This window comes from Mytilus californianus, unplaced genomic scaffold (assembly GCF_021869535.1).
Source record: "Mytilus californianus isolate M0D057914Y unplaced genomic scaffold, xbMytCali1.0.p SCAF_8, whole genome shotgun sequence".
NCBI classification, from domain to species: Eukaryota; Metazoa; Mollusca; class Bivalvia; order Mytilida; family Mytilidae; genus Mytilus; species Mytilus californianus.
Window position 1 is genome coordinate 65664757 of NW_026262734.1, and position 27753 is coordinate 65692509.

Below are 27753 nucleotides of genomic sequence, written 5' to 3' on the forward strand. Positions count from 1 at the left end.
CGCCCCTGCGACGAAACTCGGGAAATGTAAGACATATGGATTGCTACCCGGCTGCGGCGGCAACATCGACGACGGCGTAAATTATTTTTTATAAAGATTTGTATTCAGAAGGTAAAAGGCCCTGATGCTGTATACCTTGTACATATTAGTTTGGAAGGTTTGATATGGCCTTGACCTTCTTATTGTTCATTTGACAATGTTAAGATTTTGTGGTGTGGTACATTTCTAATATATTATATGCAATATGGTCGTTACATCTAGTGTATTGAATCTGTAAGGTGTTCATGTCTGTCTGACAGGTTTCGTCTGAAATTAACTCATTTTCATTGTTCATCTACTTGTCCAAGTTAAGTTTGTATGGCTACGGCTATTTCTCGGTTACAATAAGCAATAAGTAAGCTTTATTTAGTTTATCGAATGATTGCATGGTGTCTAGTTGGGTTCATCTGACCTTGAATTTTTTTAATGGTTCATTTTTCATAATAAGGTCTGTTTCTCGAATATTATAAAAAAAAAGTGCTAACTTTATTTGCTGTACGGAATGATTGTACAAAACTGACAGTGTCGACATAATTTCTTTTGCCTCCTGGTTACTTTATAATGAGCGGAAACTGACAGTATCAAAGTTATCTGAAGGTATTTTCAAACTAAATTTTCAAGAAAGTTTCATTGAAAACATTATTATGAGGGAGGGTCCTTTGGAAATTGACAGCGTCGAACGTATCTTTGTATTATTCATTGTCAAAAGTATTTTCCTAAAAAAATCCTTAACATGAAGGGTTTTTTGTGTGACCTGACATTGTAAAACGTAATTAAATGTTATTACGAAACGTCATTTCTTTAAAATTTTCTTTTTGAAGCTTTTAAAGGAATGTTTTCCATGGGGAAACTGTTGAAAAATCTAGATATCGTCGAAAGTTTACTTTTTTTAAGTGTTTCCTGGATAAAATGACAGGAAATATTACAGTTCAATGAATTGTTTAATGTTTGAAGGTTGTTTCCTGGTGAAAATGAAAGCATTCAATAGTGGTTGTTGAAATGTTTTATTGCTAAACTACTTACCGATCCTCTGATCCTAATTCGGATCATAACAATTTGTTTCGACTGTATTTGTGGATGAAAACCTCACGTTCTTAACTACCTTACTACACACAGATAAATTGGTGCTTAAATGAAGCCTATAATTCTCAATTACTCTCAGGTTACAATTATTGACTTGATTAAAGTGCTACTAGAACACATCCGCGACACCACGGGTCCGTGTCTGAATTGAAGTAGCTACGCCTTTTTTTTAGCCTTAATTTTAAGTATTGGTATTGTCATCTGAAAATTCATGCTGATAATAAGGTGCACAATTTATTCTGCTTTCAAAATCTTGCTTTTTGAACCCGTTGACCCTGAACTTGTTATTTATTGGTTATATCAAATATGTGAAAAACAAAAGGCTCTGACATGGTGTAATCTTTAACCAACACCAATGTCCTATGTTAGTTATATATAAAGTTAACTTCTTTGATTCGTCTAGTTTAAGTCATACCGGCTAACTAATTGGAAAGTATCTACGCCATATTTTAGCCTAGACGTTGATTATTCGTATTGTTATCTGATAAAGTCATGCTGATTATAAGGTGCACAGTTTTCTATCATTTTTTCTGTTTTAACCCGTCCTTTTTTTTACTACAACCGGAAACTACATGTGACAATGATTGAATTTAGTAGTGTCAATCCCTGTATAAGACAAAGTTTGAGTGTTATTATTACCATATAGCAAATCCCCTAAATACCGTGTGGTGGTGTGCCTGACAGAGGCGGAACATACATGTAAGTTAACAAGTAACAAATGATATATGCTGTTGGTATCGGTATCGGATTTGACCCGGAACTTGTCAATAATTAGTAATATTAAGTATGTGAAGTACAAAGGTGTAATTTTTAATCAACACTATTGTCCTATATTAGTTATATATGAAGTTGATTTCTTTGATACGTTGTTTTCACGTCATGCCGGGTAACAAATTTGACCTCGTTATATTATTAGTATAGATATGTGTCTATGATAAATATATAATACATGCATAACTCTGTACAGTAATATAATTAAACAAAATAATTCAAAATTATTTTCTATGAGATGGAGGGTATTTGCCAGTCTGTTTTAATTCCTATGTGAAACACAATAAATGGATAATCTTGTTATAATAGCCAGCTGCTAATTTGACGAGTATATAATGTGAGTTCACCCATGTTTAAACACCGATGTGTCTTCACAGACATTTTTTTTAATCTTATTACGATGTTATCATATCAATTAAAACTCCAAAATGGCTATTGATTAATGTCAAAGTATATAACCCTGTATTTAGGACAAGTTTGTCTTCCTAACAAAAGATAAATAGCAATGAAAAGCACTTTAATAAAATCAATAATTGTAACCTGTCATACCTGGATAGATTTAAATCTAATGGCGTCTGTTCGACAAATATAAAGGATTTTAAAGTTTAAAAATTTGGATTTAATATCTGTGCTATTCGATAAGGTAAACAATATGAAAGAATTTTTGGTTCTTACAAAAAAATGGAAATTTATGTTATTTCTTTGTCATTTTCTGTTTCAGTTCTTACAATTACGTGTCACAGTTTAAATTTATCATAACCATTTTACAACTATTGCTGTGTTTACACAATTAAATGTATTCTACGTATAGACAAACATATGCAAATTTTAAATTTGAGGCATGGTAGCACCAAGATAGTTCAAAATTATATTGATTTTGTGTTTCAGAAAGTAACAACTCCAGAAGATGAAATAATATACAATCACTTGTTCATGTTGTTTGTTAATTGATAGTGCAAACTCATTTTAGGTTGATACCCAGTTAAAATGAAACAAAAGAAATGAACTATTTGTTAGAAAAGGTAACAAAGCCAAATTGGTATTTTTGAATTGTTGAAAAGTTTAATAAAGGTGCATAATTTAGGATTTTATTCCTCATATATACACGTTTTTACTTAAATTATAGGATGGAGCTTCGAAATATTTGCAAACTTTAAAATTATAGGAAAATATTTATATAACAGTTGATTGTGGTAGGTGCAAAAACAAGTGGATTTTTTTGGTGAATAAGCATAAATTCCAACGTAAAAATGCACAGAAAGATAAAAGATTGATCTTTTTAAAGCCTTAATTCGCATCTCTGCCCACGGCAACAGTTTTTTTGGAGAAAAAAAATACTAAAAATGGGCAATAATTTCATCGAAAAGAGAATGTTCGAGTTGACTAGTCTGTCTTGAAAACGTATAAAGCAAAATTATTCGATACATCATTTCGCTTCAGATTCTGTTATTTTTATATATTTAGGTTACAGGTTATTTAAATAACATTATAAACCACAGTACTAAACGTTTAAATATATGGGTCAAGTGAAATATCTTTCATAGGAGTCATAACAACAGAGTAGGTGTGTTCGAATAACAAATTTTTACAAAAGTACTTGACGACAGATTGTACAAGTGGATCTTAAAATACATAATTTCAAAACACTCCACTTTTGTATGTATTATTAGTCTTCAACCTCTGAAATTTTGTAGTCTTCCATTCCACGAAATATTTCATTAGAATCTTTTTAAATGTTTATGAACTTTCGAAAATTCCACCTGACAACTGACTAGACAATAGTTTTAAATTCATTAAATGCAGAAAAGTACATTAAATGATGCTCAATAGGTAGTAGATACATTTGTCTTTAAAAATACAACTGGCATATAAGGAACGCAACGGTGCTATGTGGAAACATATATCGGTTTTCAATAGCTAAATTGGCAGCGCGTCATTCCTGCAATGGCTTCCATTTAAACGATTGTAAAAACTAGCGGAAGTAATGGGGAGATAATTTTGACGAAGTATAGTCCTGACTGATATACACTGAGACCTATTGTTTTGCAGATGCATATTTTATATGTTTCCTCTAATTGTATATCAATGAATGCAACAATTGTTCCAGTAGAAAGATACCTCCTTTTTTTTTCTTTTTTAATTCAAGGAATAGTTTTAACATTCTCAACCACACAATGAATTTAATTTGAATTTGTGCTGACTGTGTTACTTTTTAAATGGCACATGTGTTTTTTCTGTATTCAGAATTTGTCGAATTTTTAATTGTAAAACACTAATCACTGGTTCTACACAGAGTTTATGCACTAGTTTTATCCAACAAATATCTACAAATACAAAATAAGCATTTAGACGATGAGTAAGGGGAAACAAGGTAGGATATTAGTGTACTATCATTCAAGCAATTTGAAAAATCCCGTGAAGTTCTTGAACTATTTTGGATACAAAGACTTCAAACAGCTTATCCTGTCGGTCTCAATGACAAAATATTAAGACAGGAGAACATATCTTAAACTTCTATCGATGTCATTTATATTGTCGATAAACGACTTAGAAATAATAGATCTCATGGTAAACGCAAAAAACCGTATTATGCAAACTTGGTCATATACCAATAATTAAATTATATGCTATTTTTCAGGAGTGTGGTAAAATTTCGTTTTTTTAGCCCGTTGTATGAATACACCCATATTATTCCAGCCTTTTGTCATCAGAGGCTGTTTCATTGTATCAATAAACCTGAAAATCATAAACGGGATTTTCTTAAATAAAAATATATAAAAGAGGTATTGATTTTATAAACTTAAATGACTTTACCATCCATAGCCAAATAACTCCATATTTTGATAACACAGAACAACATATTATTTCGTATCCTTATAAAACAAAACAGCAGAAGTTTGATTTCTAATTATACGTCAGTTACATCAGATGTCAATATAGAAAATGATGCTCCTTCCACTTGAGACTGTGAAACATCTAGTTTTAGATACGTTCCCTATGGTCATGTCATTACAGGAGACCTCAACATCGTCGAAGACCGCGATGTCAAAATTTTTCTTAAGAAAGGACCTAAATATCGTCCTCCATCAATAAAAGATTGGAAACAGTGTCGTCAGGTCATTTAAGACGCTCTGTCTGCCTACTGTACAAATTGGTGTAAACGTGAAAAATCTGATACAAATCTCTAGACAGTTATTTGAATAAAATTATGAATACTGTTGATATTCGTATATCTTACAATTCTGAAATTAATGATAAGGTCCATGATATACCGATTTCTAGAATAAAGAATAAACTACAAGTACTCGCAAAGCGGTTTGTGTTCGTACCGGCAGACAAAGCAGCCAATAATGTAGTGGTGGTATGACGCATTTACTACACGGAAGTTCTCCAAAACGAAATGATCAATTTGTCTACATTCAGATCCGTACGTTCCACAGAGAGTCAAATTGTAAACAAGTATATCACTGCCACTACCCAGCTTAAAGCCTCTTCCGAACATTTGAAAGTCCCGGCTATATACTGGTTATCTAAATTACACAAACAACCATTTAAATTCCGTTTCTTCTCCGCATCCAGTAATTGTTCTACTACTAATCTGTCAGTGCTTCTAACTACCTCCTTTACTAATATCAAAGAACTTGTTATTAACTTTTAAAATGGGAATTAATTATTTTTTGGAGTGTTAGAAAATCTTTAGAGGTTGTAGATCAAATACGTGCTTTTGATGGTCCTTTTAATTCAGGTGACAGTTACTTTTCTGCTCTCTAAAATACACTTCCACACAATCTTATCAAGAAAAAATTTTCATATTTAATTAAATGGTCTTTTGAAAAATCTCATTGCAAATTTATTTGCTGTTACTCGTTTAAAGCCTTTTTCTGAAACGAAAAAGGAAAGTATGCTAGATACACTTATTGGAAATATGAAGATATGATTGAAGCTTCAAATTTTCTCCTGGACAACATATATGTACGTTTCGTCATAAAATGTATCGACAGGTAGTAGGTATTTCTATGGACACTAACTGCGCCCCTTTAAAAGCAGATTTATTCCTTTATTGCTATATGAATCTCAGTTTATTACCAAACTCACTAAAGACACGTCATTGTTACATTGGGTTTATACTTTCAACAATACCTACCGTTATCTTGATGGTATTTTTTCGTTAAATAATCCAGAGTTCTCTAGATATAGTACCGAAATTTACCCAAAGGAACTTACTTTAAAAAAATCTTACATTAACAGCAGTAGTTGTCTTTTTCTAGACTTTTTTCTTAAAATGTCCTGTACCAAGTCAGGAAAATGGCCATTGTTATATTATACTTCGTTTCTGTGTGTGTTACATTTTAATGTTGTGTTTTTGTTGTGTCGTTGTTCTCCTCCTATATTTGATGCGTTTCCATCAGTTTTAGTTTTTAACCCGGATTTGTTTTTATCTCTATCGATTTATGAGTTTCGAACAGCGGTATACTACTGTTGCCTTTATTTAGACATTTAAATTTCTAAAGGGAAACTCTATACTAAAATTGACGACAAGAGAGACAAATTTGTATTCCTTATTGCTAATTTTCATTTTTCAGACGGCGATGTTCCTTTGACTCCACCATACGGTGTTTATATATCCCTACTCTTTCATTATGCCCGTGTGTGTAGTGATGTCATAGATATAACGAATGTTATCAATGCATCTCTGGTAAATTATTAAGTCAGGGATTTCGTTACCATAAATTACTTAAACCTTTCACTAAATTCTTTCATAGATACAAAGATTTTATTAGAAAATGTGTCTGTACCTGTAGAAAACGTATTAAAACGGTATTTCAAATCCTAAATTTTACGGTGTAATGTTGTACTAAAAGGCGCGGAAATCACTATGCTATCCGTGTAAACTCGTCGAACCTTTAAACAAACTTATTAGTAAAGATTTTCTTACTAATGTTGTAATTAGATCTTGGAATATAGTTTACATTGGCACAAATATCGATTTTGTCATCAGCAAATTAAAACATAACTAAATTTGTATTCTTTGCAATGGGTTTTTTGAGATGTATAAATACACATCAACGTTCGTTTTCTATATAGAGATCACTCTATATACATATAACATTATACATATTTATAAAAAGGTTAACTCCTAACTATCCTACTGCCTGTCCATAATTTTATTTTGGCATTGCACAAGTCATGTCTCCTTTGACTGTCCATGACGTTAAAACACCATGTATACCTTACAACAAAATTATTTATAATTACCTGTGTAAGTTATTTTTTTTTGGCGGCATTTTGAAGGTATGGTTGTTTTTCTGGTATTGTTTTACATCTTACCCCATTTTTTATTAAGTTTGTATTTACATTGTGTCATAGATCAAATTTATTCGTTCAGTGTATTTTCATTTGTTTTTCTTAATATGTCTTTTGATTGAGTTAAGCCATTTCAATTGATATTTCATAGTGTGTCTTTCTATGTTGTGATGTTACACTATTGTTTCAGGGTAGAGTAAAGGTTGGCGCCTATTAAAACGTTTAAATCCGCTGCATTTGTTTGCAAATGTCCTAAGTCAGGAAACTGATGTTCAGTGATGTTCGTTTGTTGATGTGGTTCATAAGTGTTTCTCGTTTCTCGTTTTTAATATAGTTTAGTTTAGTTATGGTTTTCCTGTTTGAATGGTTTTACACTAGTAATTTTTTGGGCCCTTTATAGTTTGCTGTTCGGTGCGAGCCAAGGCTCCGTGTCGAAAGAAGTACTTTGACCTATAATGATTTATTTTTACAAAAATACGACTTGGATGGAGAGTTGTCTCATTGGCACTCAAACCACATCTTCTTATATCTACTAAATAATAATGTTTCATAACCAGAAGCTGTAATTTTAAAATCATATAACAATACGAACTATAAAAAAAAGTTTCAATGATAATTGAGATGTAGAACGTTCTAGGACGTTCATGGTTATGCAACTATCTGAATTAAATACATGGTCAACAATAATAAAAGAATTAGTAATGCCTTTAACGTAATACACTTGTGGGGTTTTTTTTTTTTTGACTCGAAGAAGTGGTGCAGACGAGAATAAGGCGTGCTGTTTCTTGCGTTGTCATTAGTGGCGACAACAATTTAAAAATTAGTTATTAGATCAGTTTAAGGGGAACTACTAATGGTAGATCAATGATATTAGTTATGCAGTTGTGTTAGCATAATTCATATATTGGTAAACTATTAGTCCCGGAGGGTATAACCCTGCCTGTTGCCAGTACTTCGGTACTGCATTTAGATAGGGATATTGTTTGAATTAAATTTGTTGTTTTAAAATTTTGAAATAATTTTCAATTCAGGAATAAATTTTCCTCCTATGAAAAACTGAATCCTTGGAGACCGCTATAATTTAGGTTCTTTTTTTCAGTTTGATAAGCTCTTCAACGTTTTTCGCAAGTATTTTGATCTTGAGCATCACTGAGCAGACAATGTTTGTTGTAATGCGCTGTTGGTGCAGTATAATTTGTATCGTTAATATTTTTCCATGGAAAGTATTTGTCAGAAGGTACCAAGGGGACATACAAAGGTCATCAGTAAAAAAATATACTGATAACGCTATCGCAAAACACGAAAGACGAACAAAACATTTTATATATCCTCTGCATGCTTTTGTGATTACGATAACACCAAGTAACGTGAACATTTTTAGCAAGACCAGCAACAAATCAAAATTCAGATACTGCAGACCAACCGGAACCGTAATATATAAGTATAAAGTAGTTTGTTATAGGGAAGATTATTATTGATTAAAATATACAAACTATGATCCATTATGTTGACTTTTACTATGTATCTTAATTTTTGTCGTTGTAGATGACACGTATTAGTACTAAAGAAATCAATTCATGAATAATGAAGAACATATTCATCCTTTGGTTCGTCTCTCAGGTAAAAATAATTCAATTCTCAATTATCTTCTTTATTTTGTAGTAAAAGTGAATAAAAAATATGTGCCTTAATTTAATCAAATTTGCCGAAAGGTGATTACTGAAGCCTCTACCAATTACATACATCTATCACATGTATCAGTTACTGACAATTTCAGACTTGGGAAATACACATATCTATGGCTTGATTGGTCTAGTTCTTTTAGACTTCATACCAACATACATTAAATATCGCTTGCTTTACCTAAAAGAATATTAAATACAACAAATAAAAAACTAGAAAAGACCCGATCATATGCAAAAAACAAACTAAACAGAAATTGACAAAATTTATATTTTGGTTCTGCTTCAATCTTTAAGTTAGCGATTTGATATGTATCCAAGGAAGAAAATTACATGACCTAGTGATTAAACAACAGTTGAATTATATTGTGTATGAACTAGTACGAAAAGCAAGTTCTACTAATTGGAAGGACTATTCCGTAATGTGTTAACTTAATCTTTGCTAATCATATAAGCTAGAAGAATGAAACATGTACCACAAAATAACTGTGCATGGAATCATTGAAAAACAAAGGATGTGGGTAATCCGTCCATGACACAAAATCAGTACATTCACATAAAAAACACACAAATTTGTGTTTAATTGCAGTACTTATATTTGTTTTAAAATGTTGTACGTTTTTACAATTTTATGATATCTATATTGTTGTAGCGTTGAGCTCTCACAAACATGTTTAACACAGTTAAATCCCTACCAAACCAATTTAGAACTTAAACAATAATTTTGATCTGAACAGCTCTTAAAGGGCTTTACAATGCATGACGTATTCAGTTATGATTAAAATTTCAGAATTATCAAATGCGATAAATTCAGTACTGTTCAGACAATTCGATGGCGACCAATCAAGATCTGTTTAGTCTATGTTTAGATTGTTATTATTTACCTGGCCGTATCAACAACATACTGAAACTGTAAGAAGTTTTAACGAGATTTAACAATTCTAGTTTCAGACTTTTCAGATGATATTCAGATCAAAATGACTGTTCAAGACTATATTTCATTTACAAGTTCATTCTAGATGTTTATAAAAGCAACGAAACGTGATTTGATTGTCTATGAGTATGTGTGCCTGACACAAGGCAAGAATATATAACTGAGTCGTTATCGTTGGTTGAATTTTGTATTCATTTTCTTGTTTTTGGTTCAATATTAGTAGTATGAATTAGATCGTCTGTTTTCTCTTTTGAATTGTTTTGTATTTTCTCATGCCGGGTCCTTATCTTGAAATGTTTTCATTTAAGTACTAGTACTCCTTTAGCGAACTGTCTCTATTTACAATTTGTTTGCTGGAAAAAATGAATGATATTATAAACAAACACTTGTCCCTAATTACTTTCTTGTAAACTCTTTGTGCCAATTCAGTGATTTTAATGAAACTGCAATATATACATCTGAAATGCTAAAAACTGGTGGAATACATCCTATCATTGTGTTATTGTTCTATGGTAAAAAAAAATTGTATTCGTGTCTTTCATTTTTGCTAATGTGCTTTGTCTATATGCCTTTTGTGTTTCTTTGTTACATGACGTGGCTCTGTACTTAAACATCCCGTCATTGTGTTATTGTGCTATGGTATTTTTTTGTATTCTTGTCTTTCATTTTTGCTAATGTGCTTTGTCTATATGCTTCTTTGTTACATATTTGTTTGTTTTCAAAGTGATTAAGATTATAACACAATGTTGACTGCTGTTCCCCTATCTCTGACATTTTTACCTATTATGTCTTTTTGTTTCGTTCACACACCGTTGTCAATATATTGGTATTTTATGCGACTGTCATACAAGTGAGAGGTTTAGCTTGCTATAAAACTAGGTTTAATCTACCATTTTTCACTTAAGAAAATGCATGTACCAAGTCAGGGAAATGACATTCGTTTGATGTGTTTGAGCGTTTGATTTTGCCATTCGATTAGGGACTTTCCGATTTGAATTTTCCTCGGAGTTCAGTATTTTTGTGATTTTACTTTTTGCAGTGTAAAAAACAATTATGTAACAAGTTAGAACGACTTAGCTACATACACCGCGATTGAAATGGGTGTGTTCAAGTTGATAGAACAAAATACTAGTACAACAGAGAGAAGGCAAAATTTTCTCTAAGGTTCTTGATTGTAGACAATTGATACACATGCATTTTTTTATTTTATGTAGGCGTTGTCCTTCAGCGAAGCATACAACTTTTCTTGTCCATCCCAGGCACACAGGAATCTTCGGGCCAAAGCTATCTGTAATCGGCCAATAGATTATACCTGTTTATACAATGTGACATTCCAAGTTAATGTATACGTGGATGAATGTGGTACAAACAGAATTTTATATCCTGGTACATCATTTAAATTTATATATGATATATTTTAAGAGTATATTTTGCAGACGTCTTTTTTTTCTGCCATTCGGTAAAGTAACTGTTTTAATAAATATGTCCTCTATTGTTTAGATATAACAAACTATTGTCAAATTAAAAAAAAAATCAATTTACTTTTTTAACTGATATACACTTACTATTTATGTATAGTTTTTATCACGTTGTACATTTTGCAGGTATGATATTACAAACATGAATAATGCTAACAGATGAATGGCAGTATAGGCAAGTATTTTTATCTTATTGTTGGATTAATATATAATATATCCATTTAAACATTATTTGATTATATTTGTAGGTTACAAATACGTCTTTCAACCGAACTTGAATAGAGCAACATGCAGGGATATACGATATCAGCCTTTTGTTTTTGATACGGGTTTGTTCAGTGACTGCGCCTTTCTAAAATCTTTTTGCAACAGCGAAGGTCAGACGACGTATGAAATTGGAAACATGACGTCCGACAGAACATGTATATGTGATACTTATAACGGATATACTTATGTGAAGAACCTGAAAAACCAAAGTTACTGTAATCCCTCAAAAGAAGATTGTTCCTGCTATGTCGGAATTCGTTCGAACAACAAACCAAACTGCTCGGAAGGTGAAATATATTACTTCTTTCAAAATAAATAGACCGCTTAAAATACATTCGTGTGGCTTTTTTATGGCATATCATAAAAATATATTGAAAATATGTATTTGCTGAAAATATTCAGGATTCTAATGTTGCTTTTTATTTATTTAGAAAGATATCACAGCGTAGATGATATTGTCAAAAAAACTAGAAATATTATAGAAAAAAATAGTAAAACATACCCTTTGGTCTAAAATAGCAATCTTCATTCAGTGTTAACAATTTCATTCCCAATGAGATTTTGTAGTCATATAAGCAATGTTTCTAATTCTACAGTCATCATTGTTGGTTACAAACATAATTTATAAACGTTGTGTACAAAACATAAAAATCCTCTTATCTTACTTCTGATTAGTATTTCAAATACCCCAAGAAAATGATAAACATTCGAATTTGTCCTTACGTGAATATAAAATGATAGGAACACTTTTCGTACCTTTATCTATGTTTGACACCGTAGTTTCTCAATGATTTCTTATATTAACTTATTGTTGTTTGTTCTGATGTCTTTTGTCTTCTTTTATTTTCGTTGTCCGATTATCTTCGACTACTGAGCTTGAATATCCCTTCAGTATCTTCTGCCTCTCTCTTTTCAACGGGTGATTCAAAAAAAGTTTGAATTATAAACCATGTTAGTACCAGGACACTGCCTACAGAGATAATGATCTCAAGGACTAACATCTCATCAGCAATGGTATCGACCAATTGCTAATCAATTTAAAAACAAATTGAGAAATTATCTGCTCGCGGAATGCTTTTCTGCATTTATTGAGGATGCTCAAACTTAAACATTTGAACCTCAAGCAAGTAATACATAAGGACTTTAATAACCAAAAGCCACTCAATGAATTTCGATTTTATCTGAGGTCAACTTTGCGTAATATAGTTGAAACCTAACTTCAAATAATTCTTGTTGGTTTGTGAACCTTTAGTGTATGTGCCTTGCATTTAAACGAGCATCTGTTAATTGTGTACTTTACTTCAAGGTTCTAAAATGTATGTGACGTTGTAAATATTCTAAACCAAATAATATAATTGTGCATCAATTTTTGTAAAAAGATATAACAGTCATAAAATGTTATGAGCAAGATAATGACAATTTTGTGACGTATCCCCCTCCAAGACAAGGGAGTCACCCAAAAATATTTGTATAATATTACTTTGACCATTTTATGAATGTTAAACAAGAAATGTAGTTAATTTTTTTTAACTTCATAATACATTTAACTTTTTTTCAATTTATTAAACTGAATAATGTCTTATATATGAAATGAACTTTGCTCTAAATTATCACAATACCGAAATTCTTTGATATGTTGGGCTATTTACATACAAGTGAGCACGTTTACTTGGAAACGCGAAACCTTTATAGCAGACAATGTCCATATTTGTTTCCAGATTTAACCTTATAGGAAAAGGAGAAAAGTATGGCATATTTTCCAACTTATTAATGAAATTTTAAGTTTTTTTCATTTTGTCACTTTAAGGACACTAGGACACCACCGCTTAATGAAACATTTAGTTGTTGGTTACCTTGCGAGTAATGAGTTTTTTTTATGTCTGTTTTTATTCTTTTGCCTCTTTTATCACAATCCTGTTCCTCATTATAAATTCTCAAAAAATGTAATGGATGAAATAAAATGTTATTTTTAGGTTTATAAACCAGTGGTGTATTCCTTAAGGGATTTTATTTTTAGCGAGTTAACAATTGTTTCTGGTACTGTTATGAAATGTGTAGATAATAGAAAATCAAGTTCCAACATCTCCACACGTTTACAATATCTAACAAGTCGAACAACCGAAACTTTTTTGTTACACGATTTATGGTTATTATACTCATACTTATAAGTCATAAAGACAATGGAATTCAGATTAACATGTATTGTTGGTTTAAATTATGACTATCGTCATGCATGAGACTGCATGAAAAAAGTAACACTTCTGAAACAAAGAAGTATAAGTTTCCGACAATTACATTTTCAATGCTTTATAAATAACACAAAGAAATAATAAAACACCTTTCGTTAAAGTGAAATGAAACCAGAACAAAAGCAAATAATAAAACCAACAATGAATATATAATTCCAACTACAAAATGTATGTATCTTTATTTTTTCCAGATTCTAAATGCTCAGTTGAAATGAATATTATTACAAACCGCTCATTGAAAGATGCGTAAGTTTAGTTCAGACAAGTTTTTTAACTAAATCACTAACCATAATTTTCATTCACTGTTACATGATATGTTTATATTTTATTCACAAAATTCCATTTCATAACGTATTGAAAAGACAGTACTACACAAATGATGTCATTTGGTTTGAATGTATTTGTAAATTAAGAATCGGTCGCATTATTTGCATACATTAACTTTCTGTTTTTTATCTGTGCTAAGAAAAATACACACAATTAAATACCTGCAAAAAACACTAATTTTGATTGTATTTCCAATATTACGGAACTTACTGAACATGTGCAGCAAACTAGGTAGTAAATACCTGAAAATATATCAAAAAGAAAAAAATGACAAAAATACTGTACTCCGAGGAAAATTAAAAATGGAAAGTTCCTAATCAAATGGCAAAATCAAAAGCTCAAACACATCCAACGAATGGACAACAACTGTCATATTCATGACTTGGTACAGGCATTTTCTTACGTAGAAATGGTGGATTAAACATGGTTTTATAGCTAGCTACACCTCTCACTTGTATGACAGTCTCATAAAATTCCATTATATTGACAACGGTGTGTGAACAAAACAAACAGTCATAATAGGTAAAAAAACAAAAATAGGGGTACAGCAGTCAACAATGGTTATTATCTTAATCACTATAAAACAAACAAATATGTGAACAAACACTTACCATGGCAAAAAAACACAATGACGGGATGTAGTTAAGAGCCACGTCATATGTTACAAAAAACACAAAAAAGGCATATAGACATAGCATATAAGCAAAAATGAAACACAAGAATACACAAACTATCATAAACGGGGTGTATGTTTTGTTTCTATATTCAGAGATTTATGATTGCAGTCATGTCAAATTCAGTATAAAATTCATTTACTGGAGAGAACAGCAACATTAATGTTGCACTTACCTAACGTATTTCAAATTGAAGTATTCTATATAAACTAATGAGTATAGTTGTTTGATTTGATATGTACAATAAGATGCGAAACTAACAGTTCTTTTTCTTTTTGATAGCTATGATAAATCGAAGGCAATAAGGATTATTGAGTTTGACAACTATAGATACAATCTAGCTTTTCCAACAAGTAAGTTTGTGCATGTTTAAGCAATAAACAAACACAAAAAACACATGATCATGTTAGGACAGCATAAGCAGGCAGTTAGTAGCTAGGATGTATTGTGTAACATTGTATATATATATAGATTGATCTGATTCAATTTACATCGTGCTCATATTGATGAAGGATATCTGTTATCCGAAATATTTAACATTGGTTCATTTTATTGTTATTTTATGGTGATGTTGTACCCTTTTAGACTTGTTATATATTATATTTTGTAGTGTATTGTATCATAATTATATGATCCATCGCCCCGTAATATTAGTCGTTGGCTATTATTCGGTCATTTTATATAAATGTATAATACATATGTATATATATATATATATATATATATATTTGTTTTACATAAAAGTCATTTCCAATTTCCTCCATCAATTATTTCCTCGGAAGATTTTCAACAAAATGTTACATTTTCATATGTTCACAAACTCTAAAACAATATCCCTGAAATCTTTTTTTTAGAAACTTCAGAAACTTCGGGGCCTTTTATAACTGACTATGCGGTATGGGCTTTGCTCATTGCTGAAGGCCGTACGGTGACCTATAGTTGTTAATTTCTGTGTCATTTGGGATCTTGTGGAGAGTTGTCGCATTGTCAATCATACCACATCTTCTTTTTTATATTCTGATGGTTCAGCTCACAGGAACCTGAGTGACCCACATTTAATGCTTCGTCTTTCATGAAAGATTAGAGTTTAAACAAACTTACTAATCCAACTTCCTCTCCTTTGTTATTTACATACTACAATCAATAAAATATCCTGTTTTTATAATAGATATATAAATCTCACAAAAAAGTATGAAGCACAATATACAAAACTGTACAAGTAGCATACAAAATTGTTGTAATGAGGTATTTTCAACCGTTGCTGTCAAGCAGATTCCTTAATATTTTAAGGATCTTCTTTAAATTCTTCAATAAAAATCTTTTGAATTTTGCATTTATATCATAACTTTTTTTTTCTGACTGTTCACTATATTTTCAATGCTCAATTGAAAGATCTAATCTATCTTTTATTCAGCTACTAGTATTGTATCTATAAAGACGTCAGTCTTATATTTACCGAATTAGACTATTTACCGGATTTGTAATAACATAAGCAACACGACGGGTGCCACATGTGGAGCAGGATCTGCTTACCCTTCCGGAGCACCTGAGATCACCCCCAGTTTTTGGTGGGGTTCGTGTTGCTTAGTCTTTAGTTTTCTATGTTGTGTCATCTGTACTATTATTTGTCTGTTTGTCTTTTTATTTTTGGCCATGACTTTGTCAGTTTGTTTTCGATCTATGAGTTTGACTGTCCATCTGGTATCTTTCGTCCCTCTTTTATATGTAATTTCCTGTTTTTCATCATGAAAGATCTTTATTGATGAAGAACTTAACTGATTAAAACAAGAAATACACTCATTTGAATCAGAATTATTATTTAACCTTCTAAAAGACGAAAAGAAATTGGATCTTGCAATGTTTTACTTTTTATATAATTATGTTCTGTCACTCTCACATTTCAGTGTGTTCTTGCTTTTCAAAAATTGTTTTGAACAGAAGGTCTATGTATTTCACTTTTGTCTGCACTGATTACATTTCTATAGTACCATTAATCTAATAAAACTGTATGAAATAATGCAAAGATTGTATGCACAATTTCCAATACTGAAATTGGAGCGTTTACCTTTGGAGTATAAATTAAGGCGACAGTTGTTTACTGGTGTTCAATTAGGTATCCTTGATGTCAATGATACACCATGGACTGTCTAGATCTGTGAATACGATGAAACATGAAACATTGTATTCCTTTGTTGCAATTTAAAACAATTGTTACAAAAAGGAAATAACAAGGATGTGTTGATGACATTATTGAAAAAAGTTCATATCCTACATTTAGCTAGTAGTTTACAAAAAGGGTGATTTTTCATTATACTTATATAATGTAATACCTTTTACCAAAACATCATGCATTTTCATATTAGAAAACGTAGTGACTACTTGTAATCAGTTTATTTGTTAATTTAGAACAAAAACATAGATGAAATCCGATCATTTCAATATATTTTATTGAGAGAAAATACAGACTTACTGCCACGTCTTTCAAGTATAAAGCGGTACTTTATCGAATGCTTCGGAATTCAACCAAATTGTAATGTATGGTGTGATATATTAAACTTTTTATGTATTTCAAAATTGGTGAAATGTTACCATCCAAATTTCAATTATATTGAAATCATGGCAAATAACCGTAATAGAGAGTAGTCAGCTAACAAGATATACTTTAGTAGATTTCTTTTCTATTAATTCAGGTTCAAATGAGTTGAACAGTCTCAGTACACGGTGAACAATATGATATGTGTTTGGGTACTCAACAATAAAGTTTTCTGACAGTTCTTTTGGGCAAATACAGCATCACTCAAACACATTTACAGGTTTTATTCTGACGTTCTTGTAACAATTGAAATAATACATATAAACAAGTCTAAATTGAAAACAACGTTCAAACCTATGCTTGCGTTGGATAAAAACCGCAATTTTTATACGTGTGCATGTAACAAATTTCGTTGTAGAAGGGTCTAAATACAGCACAAACAACATTTTCCAAAAGACCAAAAGAGTGAAAAAATATATTTTAACAAAACGCATTTGACTAGCAGGTCGAACAACGGATGTTCTAAAACCCTGCTGACTGCCATTGACGATTGCCAAATACATTGATCACAAGGTGTAACAAAATGGATCTCTATATTAATTTAATACCAAGTAGAAGACAATAAACTTGCAGCAAAGATGGTAAACCACAACATGAGGTGCTAAATTTTTTACACCATATCCGGATTTTGACAATTAATGTCTCTTCAGTGATGTTAGGGATCGAAAAATATTTGGAGGGCCATTTAATTTACCTCAATATAGGATAGACTCTTGCATTTTAAAGAGTCAAAATAGGATGAACGGATTATATAAACCGGAGGGAAAATATAATACAAGCCCAAACGAAATAAATATAAACAAGTCTAAATTGAAAACAACGTTCAAACCTATGAATGCGTTGGATAAAAACCGTAATTTTTATATATACATACTTTGTATAAGTTCGTCTGAACCAGTGACGACTCTACATCAGATTTTATCCATCGGATCACCAGTAATGGTGATACAAGGTTAAAAACACATTCTGTAAATATAAATCGTCTAAATAACAGCCCAACAATGTTAGATCTGTAAATTTGCGTTCTTCCCTGTCCGGGATTCGAAGTCATGCTACTTAGATATCGTGGCACCAAATCGCCTTACACTGTGCTTCCTATTCTTGATTATGACATTTTGTCTGAGTTTGAATTCGAATGTAAAGTGATGCATGCAAGACAAGACACTGTTACCTTTACAACACAACCTGTTTATAGGGCTTTCCACATCAGAGCCTAGGTGGTCGAGTGGTTTAGCGCGTCGGGCACAGATCTAACATTGTTGGGCTATTATTTAGACGAATTATATATAAATATAGATATATAAAAAAAACCTTGAATATTAGTCAATATTATTTCCAACGAGGGCGCTGGATCGTTACGAGTAACGATACATGTGCACAATAAACAAATTATATAAAAGCCTAAAAAGTGTACAAAACAACACCAATAACAAAAATATTTCTTTATAAAGCCCCCCTTCGAGTAAGTGTTTCGTTAACTATTTGTACCTTCAATTAATTCAAAATTGGTAGGAAAATTGGGCACAGAAATAACAACTTCTGTGATTGAATTTAATGCATTTTTGTTTGTTCCTCTTAATCTTTCTTTTTACCAATGAAAAGCAGTTAAAATGGACAGAGGATACTGCAATAACGTAAAAAGCTTCTGAAAATAGATGACGCTATATTTAACAGCAGTTACTTCCTTTGACAAGTACGGAGATCATATCTACAGGAATGCCACTGATAATACAGATTTTACCTATATACATATACATTCTCTCTGACAAAGTCCACGTTTCCATTCTCAATTTTCAACAATGAATAATTCACAAAAATTTCAAAATCACAAAAAAATCATTGTTTGAATTATGTTTAATTGCAGATGCATATCGTACAAAAGCGTTTGTAGTTGTCCTAATTTTTTTACAAATGGTGTTTTTGATGACTGATAGTCTATCATGTTCATTGCATGCAATATCTTTTAAATTGCCAGTGCTAGACAGATTTTACCTATATTCATATATATACCCTACAACAAGAAGAACTGTACTTAAATATATAAAAAAGTAATAACAATTGTGTATATTATGTATAATTGTAGATCGTACAAAGGCATCTAAAGCTGTCCTGCTATTACTTATATTCTTACATCGTAAGTACATCAAATCTAATCTATTAATCTCCCATATCATTGTTGATATTTTTTTTCAGTTAAAGGTAAAGGTTCTTGCAAACGTTCCAATATAGATTTCTTTCAAACTGATGAAACTTGGTGAAGCAAATCTTTCTTTCGGTAACTCAACACAGGGTTTATTAATTTTTTTAACTATGTGTTGTGATAATTCAATAACGCGGTTTTACCTTTGTGTTGACGTAACGAACGTCGTTCCCGGCAAAATTGACAGTTGCCGATTTAGCGTTACAAAATTCCGCCAACATGTGGCATTCGAATAACATCTTTGTTTTCTAACTTGTTATTAATCCTACATTTCTTTAGTTACTTGTGTTTATATGCTTTATATTGATAAATCGGTGTCGAGACGTATGAAATCGTGATTGCTTTCTTTATAATCTAATATTTACGTATGTATTGACAGTGATTTATATGACTAAAGGTATTGTAAGAAAGATTGAGAACAATCTTTACACTGGTGGCAGCGAATTTAGTTTTCTTTTTAAAGAAAATTTTAAGAATCTACGTGAATATTTTATTAGGCACGCAATTGATAAGTAAAAATATTTTAAATTGTTACTGTCCATATTTGTTTACACTTAAAAAAAGAAACTGAACATAATAAAAAAGGACACTTCAACAAAAGGTGATAGAAAAGAAAAGTACAGTTGGTGAGATTAATTAAGCTTATAGTATATATTTCAGTAGTTTTAAATTCAACAAGGATAAATATAAATCCAAGTTGAAAAGAAATAATATAGTTAATCAAAATCTATGTCAACAAGGATAAATTCTAATCCAAGTTGAAAAGGTTATAATTATTAAATTTGAGTATATATCAACAAGGATAAATATGAATCTAAGTTGAAATAAAATAGTTAAGGGGTATACATCACCAAAGATAAATTCTAATCTAAGTTGAATGTTAAAAGATAAAAAATTTTAAGTCAAATTTCAACAAGGATAAAATAAAATCCAAGTTGAGCTAGATTAATATTGAATACCATATTCAATAAGGATAAACTTTAATCCAAGTTGAGTTTGACAGTTAGAATTCTATTTTTAACAGGAATAAATCTGAATCCAAGTTGAATAATAATATTATAACCATAATTTTTTCAATAGGGTCCAGTTGTAAAATTTATAGTCTATTTCAAAGTTGTAAATTAAATAGTCCATTTCATAAGCTTATTTTTTACAACAAGGATAAATATAAATCCAAGTTGTAGTTATAATAATTTTTCGATAGAGTAGAAGTTAAAAAAAAAAAAATTATAGTCTATTTCGAAGTTGTAAATTAAATAGTACATTTCACAAAATAAGTTTTACAACAAGGATAAATATAAATCTAAGTTGTAGTTATATTTCATTAAGGTCAAAGTTGAACGTCTATAGTCTATTTCAAGTTTGTAATGTATATAGTCTATTTCACAAAGTAAGGATAGATTCATAATCCAAATTGTGTTTTAAAAGTAAGGCATAGGAAACTCTTTATCAATTTCAACAAGGATAAAAAGTCATCTAAGTTGAATAATTCTAAAAAAAAAAAAAAAAAAAGCACAAGATTAACAAGGATAAAATTTAATCCAAGTTGATTAGTAAATTGAAACTCTTGATTCCATTTAGCAGTCAAAAGTAAGATGTATAATTTGAGAAATAGACAACCTAGTATGTCTACGGGATCAATGTCTTTAGCAAGGGGAAGAGGAAGGGGGTCTGGAATAAACCCACCAAGTAGTTTAGCCATTCCCAACCATGCCATATCATCTGGGAATATGGAGGTCCATTTTTCAGGGGAATCTAGAAACTCTCATGATTATTTTAAAGCAAGGTTTAATATCCCTGAATTCAATAATGGGGAGACAATAAATAAGTATCCAAATATATTGCCTACTTCATTTAATGAAGGAGAAAGGGAAATAACTCATTTGACTGATGAAAATCCTCGTACCATGGATCATACTATCAACTTACCTGCTATAAAAAAAGAAATTGAGAATAACACTAATCCGTTCCTTGTTCCAACTCAAAGTCGAAGTGATAGCGCTTTAATTTCAAGATCAACCAATTATGATAGTGATGAGCTCACACAATTAAGAAGACAATTAGATTTCATAAGAGATTGTCCAAAACAGATGCCTTAAAGAATGAAAATTTTGAATTAAAGAGAACAGCCCAACAAAACAGCCTTCAGATACCAAGTTCAAGTCAAACAAACCCTAATCAAAATCTGGTCAACACAATTACCCAGTCAACAGAGTATATAGAACCGAATGTATATGCTGGTACCCATAGCCATGTAAACCAGGATATGGTTAGCAGCAACATTTCACAGAATCCAGTGCTTAACAATAATAGGTATACTCAGAGTCAATTTTTGAGCAACACCTATCCTCATTATACAATGCAAAGAAGCAACTATTCGCAAAATACAGTACAGAATAGCCGATATATACAAAATCAAGCCCCGAACAGTAATTTTTTACAATATCCAGTTCAAAATAGAGATTTCCAACAGTATCAACCAATCACAGAGCCAAACTTGTTACCAATGCAGCATCCCAGTGGACCACAGTATATCAATACATCAGTTTCAAGATTTAATGATAATGGACGCAGAACAAGAGTGTCATTCTATAACGGAAAGGATTCATGGAACGCATATGTGATGCAATTTGAACTGATTGCAGAAATGAATAATTGGAGTCCATCAACCAAAGCCATAGAACTGGTAACAGCTCTCAAAGATGAAGCAATGGTCTATGCTTCATTTCTTACACCAGAGACAAAAAGAACATATTCAGTACTTTGTGCAGCCATGTCCAACAGATTCGGAGACCATGGGTACCCTGAAACTTACAGACAAGAGCTCCATACTTTGAGAAAGAACAATAGAGAGACAATACAAGAATATGCATCAAGGGTCGAGATGTTGGTCAGGAAGTCTTTCCCCACAATTGACACAGCAACAAACAGTACACTCAGTGTGGAGTATATGCTTAGAGGATTACCGGACCAGTGTATTGCTATTGAGCTGCTGACAAAAAGGATTACCAGCATAACAGAGGCAATACATCAAGTTGCCCTGTATGAAACATATAAGAGAGGTACAAGAGATAGAAACATCCGTCAGCTTGGTACAACAGAGGACAGTTATAGAAATAATTGTGGGTCTGAAGATATAGAGGTCAGAAAAGTAGGAGGAAAAAGATTTGTAACAGAGGAAAGATTGACTCAGTTTGAAAGAGGAATTTCGGAGTCACTAGAGACAACCATTAAAAGAGAAATGGCAAAGTATTATACACAACAGGATTATTACGGTAGTCCATGGCAAATTAAGCAAGTGTATAGAGACCATACGACCAAGATGAAGAATTCCAGATGCTTTAACTGTAATGAGGAAGGCCATTTCATAAGAGATTGTCCAAAAGAAAAGAGAAGCCCCTATCATAATCATAAAGAAAATAGAGGTGGTTTTATAAGGAATAATGAAAGGAGTCAAAACCAAAATGAAGAGTCTTTAAACTACTTAGGGTTGAGACTATCGGCCAAGTGTCAGCCCCTAAACATGGTAAAGAAAAAGTTAAAGAGAATAATTTGAAATATGAAGAGAAACATTGCCAAATGAAAGAGCATTTGGTTGAACCGAAAAAATCAGTGAATACAGCTTATAAAAAGAGATCATTTGAAGAAGATAGCCTAGATATACGGGACCTAGATTTAAACCTAGAGATGTTGTTTGAGGAGTCTAAGGAGATACAACAGAACACACCAGAAACACACCAAAGGAGGTAATGGGTAGTGCAGAACCGATCAACGGGATAGAAGGAAATATTATCATTGCTCGGGTGACAGCAGCTAGCATTACAGTTCCAGTGGTCATTAACAAGATTGTGACGAATGCAGTTATTGACACTGGAGCAGAGGTGACGGCTCTAAGTGAGAAGTTGTATAATCAGATTCATGGGAGTAAACGGCCAAAACTAAGGAGAGCAGCAAGAAATTTGGTAGTTGCTGAGTCCGGTAAGAACTTGACAACAAGAGGGATTACAGAGGTGGAAGTTAATCTGTGAAGTGAAACCTTCAAATGGCCAGTTTATGTAGCACCCATTGGAGATAACATGTTATTAGGTTGTGACCTAATTGATGAAATGAATATCACAATCAATCCTAAGCAAGGATTACAGTTTAATGGTCAGTGGATTGAATGTGAGACTAAGAGACAAACTGATAGAGAAGCCAGAGTCGGAGTAAAGGACACCAATTCTGGGCTGATCATTGACAAAGAAGCGGAAAGAAGTGAGTTCCTGTCAATCAGAGATTCAATGTTAGAGCCGGTAATGGCCGATGACAGAAAACCCATGGTAGCAAGTACGCAGGATATGCATGTACATATAGGAAATATTACCAGTACAAGTTATAAGGGTACACAGACGGACAAGGTCGATGTCCATATGTTGCCTGAGCTCTTGCAACAAATTACAGAAGAAAATGTAAATGTTACAGAAGAAAATGTAAATGTTAAAGGAGAAAATGTAAATGTTACAGAAGAAAACGTTAATGTTACAGAAGAAAATGTTAATATAACAGAAGAAAATGTAAATGTTACAGAAGAAAATGTAAATGTTAAAGGAGAAAATGTAAATGTTACAGAAGAAAACGTTAATGTTACAGAAGAAAATGTTAATATTACAGAAGAAAATGTAAATGTTACAGGAGAAAATGTAAATGTTACAGAAGAAAATGTAAATGTTACTGAAGAAACCGTTAATGTTACAGAAGAAAATGTAAATGTTAAAGGAGAAAATGTAAATGTTACAGAAGAAAACGTTAATGTTAAAGAAGAAAATGTTAATATTACAGAAGAAAATGTAAATGTTACAGAAGAAAATGTAAATGTTAAAGGAGAACATGTAAATGTTACAGAAGAAAATGTAAATGTTACAGGAGAAAATGTAAATGTTACAGAAGAAAATGTAAATGTTACTTAAGAAACCGTTAATGTAACAGAAGAAAACGTTAAAATTACAAAAGAAAATGTAAACGTTACAGAAGAAAGCGTTAATGTTACAGAAGAAAATGTTAATGTTACAGAAGAAATTGTTAATGTTACAGAAGAAAATATAAATGTTACAGAAGAAAATGAAAATGTTACAGAGGAAAATATAAATGTTACAGAAGAAACTGTAAATGTTACAGAAGAAAATATACATGTTAATGAAGAAAATGTTGATATTATAGAAGAAAATGTAAATGTTACAGAAGAAAATGTAATTGTGACAAAAGAAATTGTGAATGTTCCTGTAACAGAAGAAAATCAAAATGTTCCAGTTACGGAAGAAATTGTAAATGTTTCAGTTAAAAAAGAGGATGGAAACATGTTCTGTCAGGAGGAAAAAATAAGTCAACTGAAAGAAAGTTTCCGTAATACAGATTTAGACCAAACTAAGAAAGAACTTGAGAATGAAAAACAGGTAACTCAAGACACACAAAAAGATTGGAGAAAAAGGAAGAAAAGAGCAGAAGAGGACGCAGAAAGAGAAAAGAACAGAAGAGGACACATAAAGAAAAAAAAGAACAGAAGAGGATACAGAAAGAAAGACAAAAAGAGACGAACCAATAATACAGTGAAGTTGTTGGACAAAGAAAACATTGAAAATTTCAAAAACATTTTATTATATTGAAAGACACAAAACTACAAAATTGTTGACATTATTTATATGTATAATGTTTTATATATCATTGGTACACTTTTATTATTATACGTGTCAAGAATCGTGATATATTCGTGATCTAGTCAACATTGACAAAAACAAATTTTCTTAATTTTAATATTCTATTGAGATAGCAGGTGCTTGTTTAGATTTTGTTTGATTGTATCTAATGATTTAATATTTCGCAATTATTTAAATTTCGAGACGAAATTCTATTTTGACGGATGGCAGTGTTGTGAGCATTCAATAACGCGGTTTTACCTTTGTGTTGACGTAACGAACGTCGTTCCCGGCAAAATTGACAGTTGCCGATTTAGCGTTACGAAATTCCGCCAACATGTGGCATTCGAATAACATCTTTGTTTTCTAACTTGTTATTAATCCTACATTTCTTTAGTTACTTGTGTTCATATGCTTTATATTGATAAATCGGTGTCGAGACGTATGAAATCGTGATTGCTTTCTTTATAATCTAATATTTACGTATGTATTGACAGTGATTTATATGATTAACCTTGACCAGTAGCGACCTATTTTCTTACGCGCAAGGATAAGGCGTGCTAAGGATTATAAAAAGGGGATTTTCCGACTAGCAAAACGAATTTGAACTCATCTTTACAGAAACTTAATAGGTAAATACTTCACGCACGAAAATCACAAAAAACCGTTAAGCATATTGTACTTTCATTCTTTGTAGTAATTTATAGTAATAATAATAATTTCTATTTCTTGAAATAGTAGTTTAGTTGTTATTTCTTTTAAAAAACCTGGCTAAGGTATTTCGGAAAGCTATTGAATAGAATAAATATCTAGAGACTAAAGGTATTGTAAGAAAGATTGAGAACAATCTTTACACTATGTACATTTTGTAAATGAATAAATCAGCGCTTAAAATTAAAAAAAAAAACACATATTTTTTCCTTTCTGGTGCGAACAAAATGATTGCAAAACTGGTACTTACATGAAGTTATAACAATAGGCTGATAAAAGATTGTTTCTATTTTCCTAATTTATACAATAAGAATATGATAAATGGATATTAGTTCCTTAGCATGAAACCTGACATGTTCAGCATGACCATCAAAATGTAATATTTGACAAGGATTCTCACTAGGATAATTTGAGGGTGAGTCCTTGAACTCATATCTTTAATAACATCTCGTAATTAGATTATAATAAAATCGAACAAAAAAGGTGACTAATTTCAAATGCTTTTGATTATTATCTCTGAAACTATGATAGATAGATAAAACTGTCAACATGACAAAAGATCAGCAATACAAGATCGTTTAGAAATTATAAAAAGACCAAAACAAAGTACTAGAAAGTATTTTTAAATGACGAATTTTGACTAATTAACGAGTTTTTGGTTATCATGTTGAAAACTATAAAAGATTGGTAAAAGCTATGAGCAGCAAAAATGGTTTAGCTACACATTCAATATATAAAAATGCTAAATGACTATATGATTAATTGATTGGTGGTGCTAAACGCCATTTTCAGTACTAATGGCTATCTCGTGTCTGTCAGTTTTGTATTGATAGGGGAAATCGAAGGGCCCAGGAAAAAACACCGACCTTTGGTATGAAAACTGACGATCTTAGTAATCAATTTGGGGTCGAACACACCTGCAACGTGCAGGTTTCAAACTTACAACGTCATTGTTGACAGCCTATTAACACAGCAGATACATTACATAGACCAATTGGCCAGCGAGGCCTCTAAATAAACTCATCATAGTTACCAGGATTGAAATTTTGTATTTTCGCCAGACGCTCGTTTCGTCTACAAAAGACTCATCAGTGACGCTCGAATCAAAAAATGTTAAAAAGGCCAACTAACACGAAAAGTAGAACGCAAATTTAGTGACTTTTTTTTCTTCTTTAACTCGACATTTCTGTGAAAAGTAAAAAAATAAAAATACAGAACTCCAAGTATTGTCTGTGTGTTAAACCATATCTACTCTCATATTATCTGTAATCATTATCATATGGCCTTCAACAATACTAATTAACCTTTATTCTTAGGTATCATAAGTAGAAAATGGTGGATTATCTTGTTATTTATATTGGCTTATGCGTTTGGCTATATGCCATTTTGTTTTTCTTTGTTGACATATTTGTTTGATTTCTAAATGATAAAGATTATAACGGAATGTTGACTGCTGTATCCCTTTCTTTAACACTTTTCCTATTTTGTCTGTTTGTTTTATTCACATGTTGTTGTCATATAACAGAATTTTATGCGAATTTCATAAGGAGATGTTAAGCTAGCTATAAAACCAGGTTTAATCCACCATATTTTTTTGTCAAACCTGCTTTAAAGTTAGTTTAACCAATAACTTGCATGACAGTCGCATAAAATTCCATTTAAGTGAAGACGATGAGTACGCAAACAAAACTAAAAACCAAAACTTAATGAATGTTTAACTTTTATTCTAACATGTCTAATACAGAGTTTGTTTTGTTCGACAAAATCGTACT

At 31.4% G+C, this 27753-nt stretch overlaps 2 protein-coding genes across 2 annotated transcripts in view; both read left to right on the forward strand.

The window, feature by feature from the left end:
* LOC127710652 (septin-2-like) overlaps positions 1 to 27753 on the forward strand; it is a 635810-nt gene that overhangs the window by 588159 nt on the left and 19898 nt on the right. The gene's annotated exons all lie outside the window — the stretch shown is intronic.
* LOC127710649 (uncharacterized) overlaps positions 2451 to 27753 on the forward strand; it is a 70524-nt gene continuing 45221 nt past the window's right edge. The window contains exons 1-7 of the mRNA XM_052216592.1: positions 2451 to 2536; positions 8743 to 8817; positions 11028 to 11199; positions 11540 to 11845; positions 13999 to 14053; positions 15091 to 15161; positions 19485 to 19535. Coding sequence (XP_052072552.1) covers positions 8782 to 8817; positions 11028 to 11199; positions 11540 to 11845; positions 13999 to 14053; positions 15091 to 15161; positions 19485 to 19535 — 691 coding nt within the window. The 5' untranslated portion in view covers positions 2451 to 2536; positions 8743 to 8781. The remainder of the gene's footprint in view (positions 2537 to 8742; positions 8818 to 11027; positions 11200 to 11539; positions 11846 to 13998; positions 14054 to 15090; positions 15162 to 19484; positions 19536 to 27753) is intronic.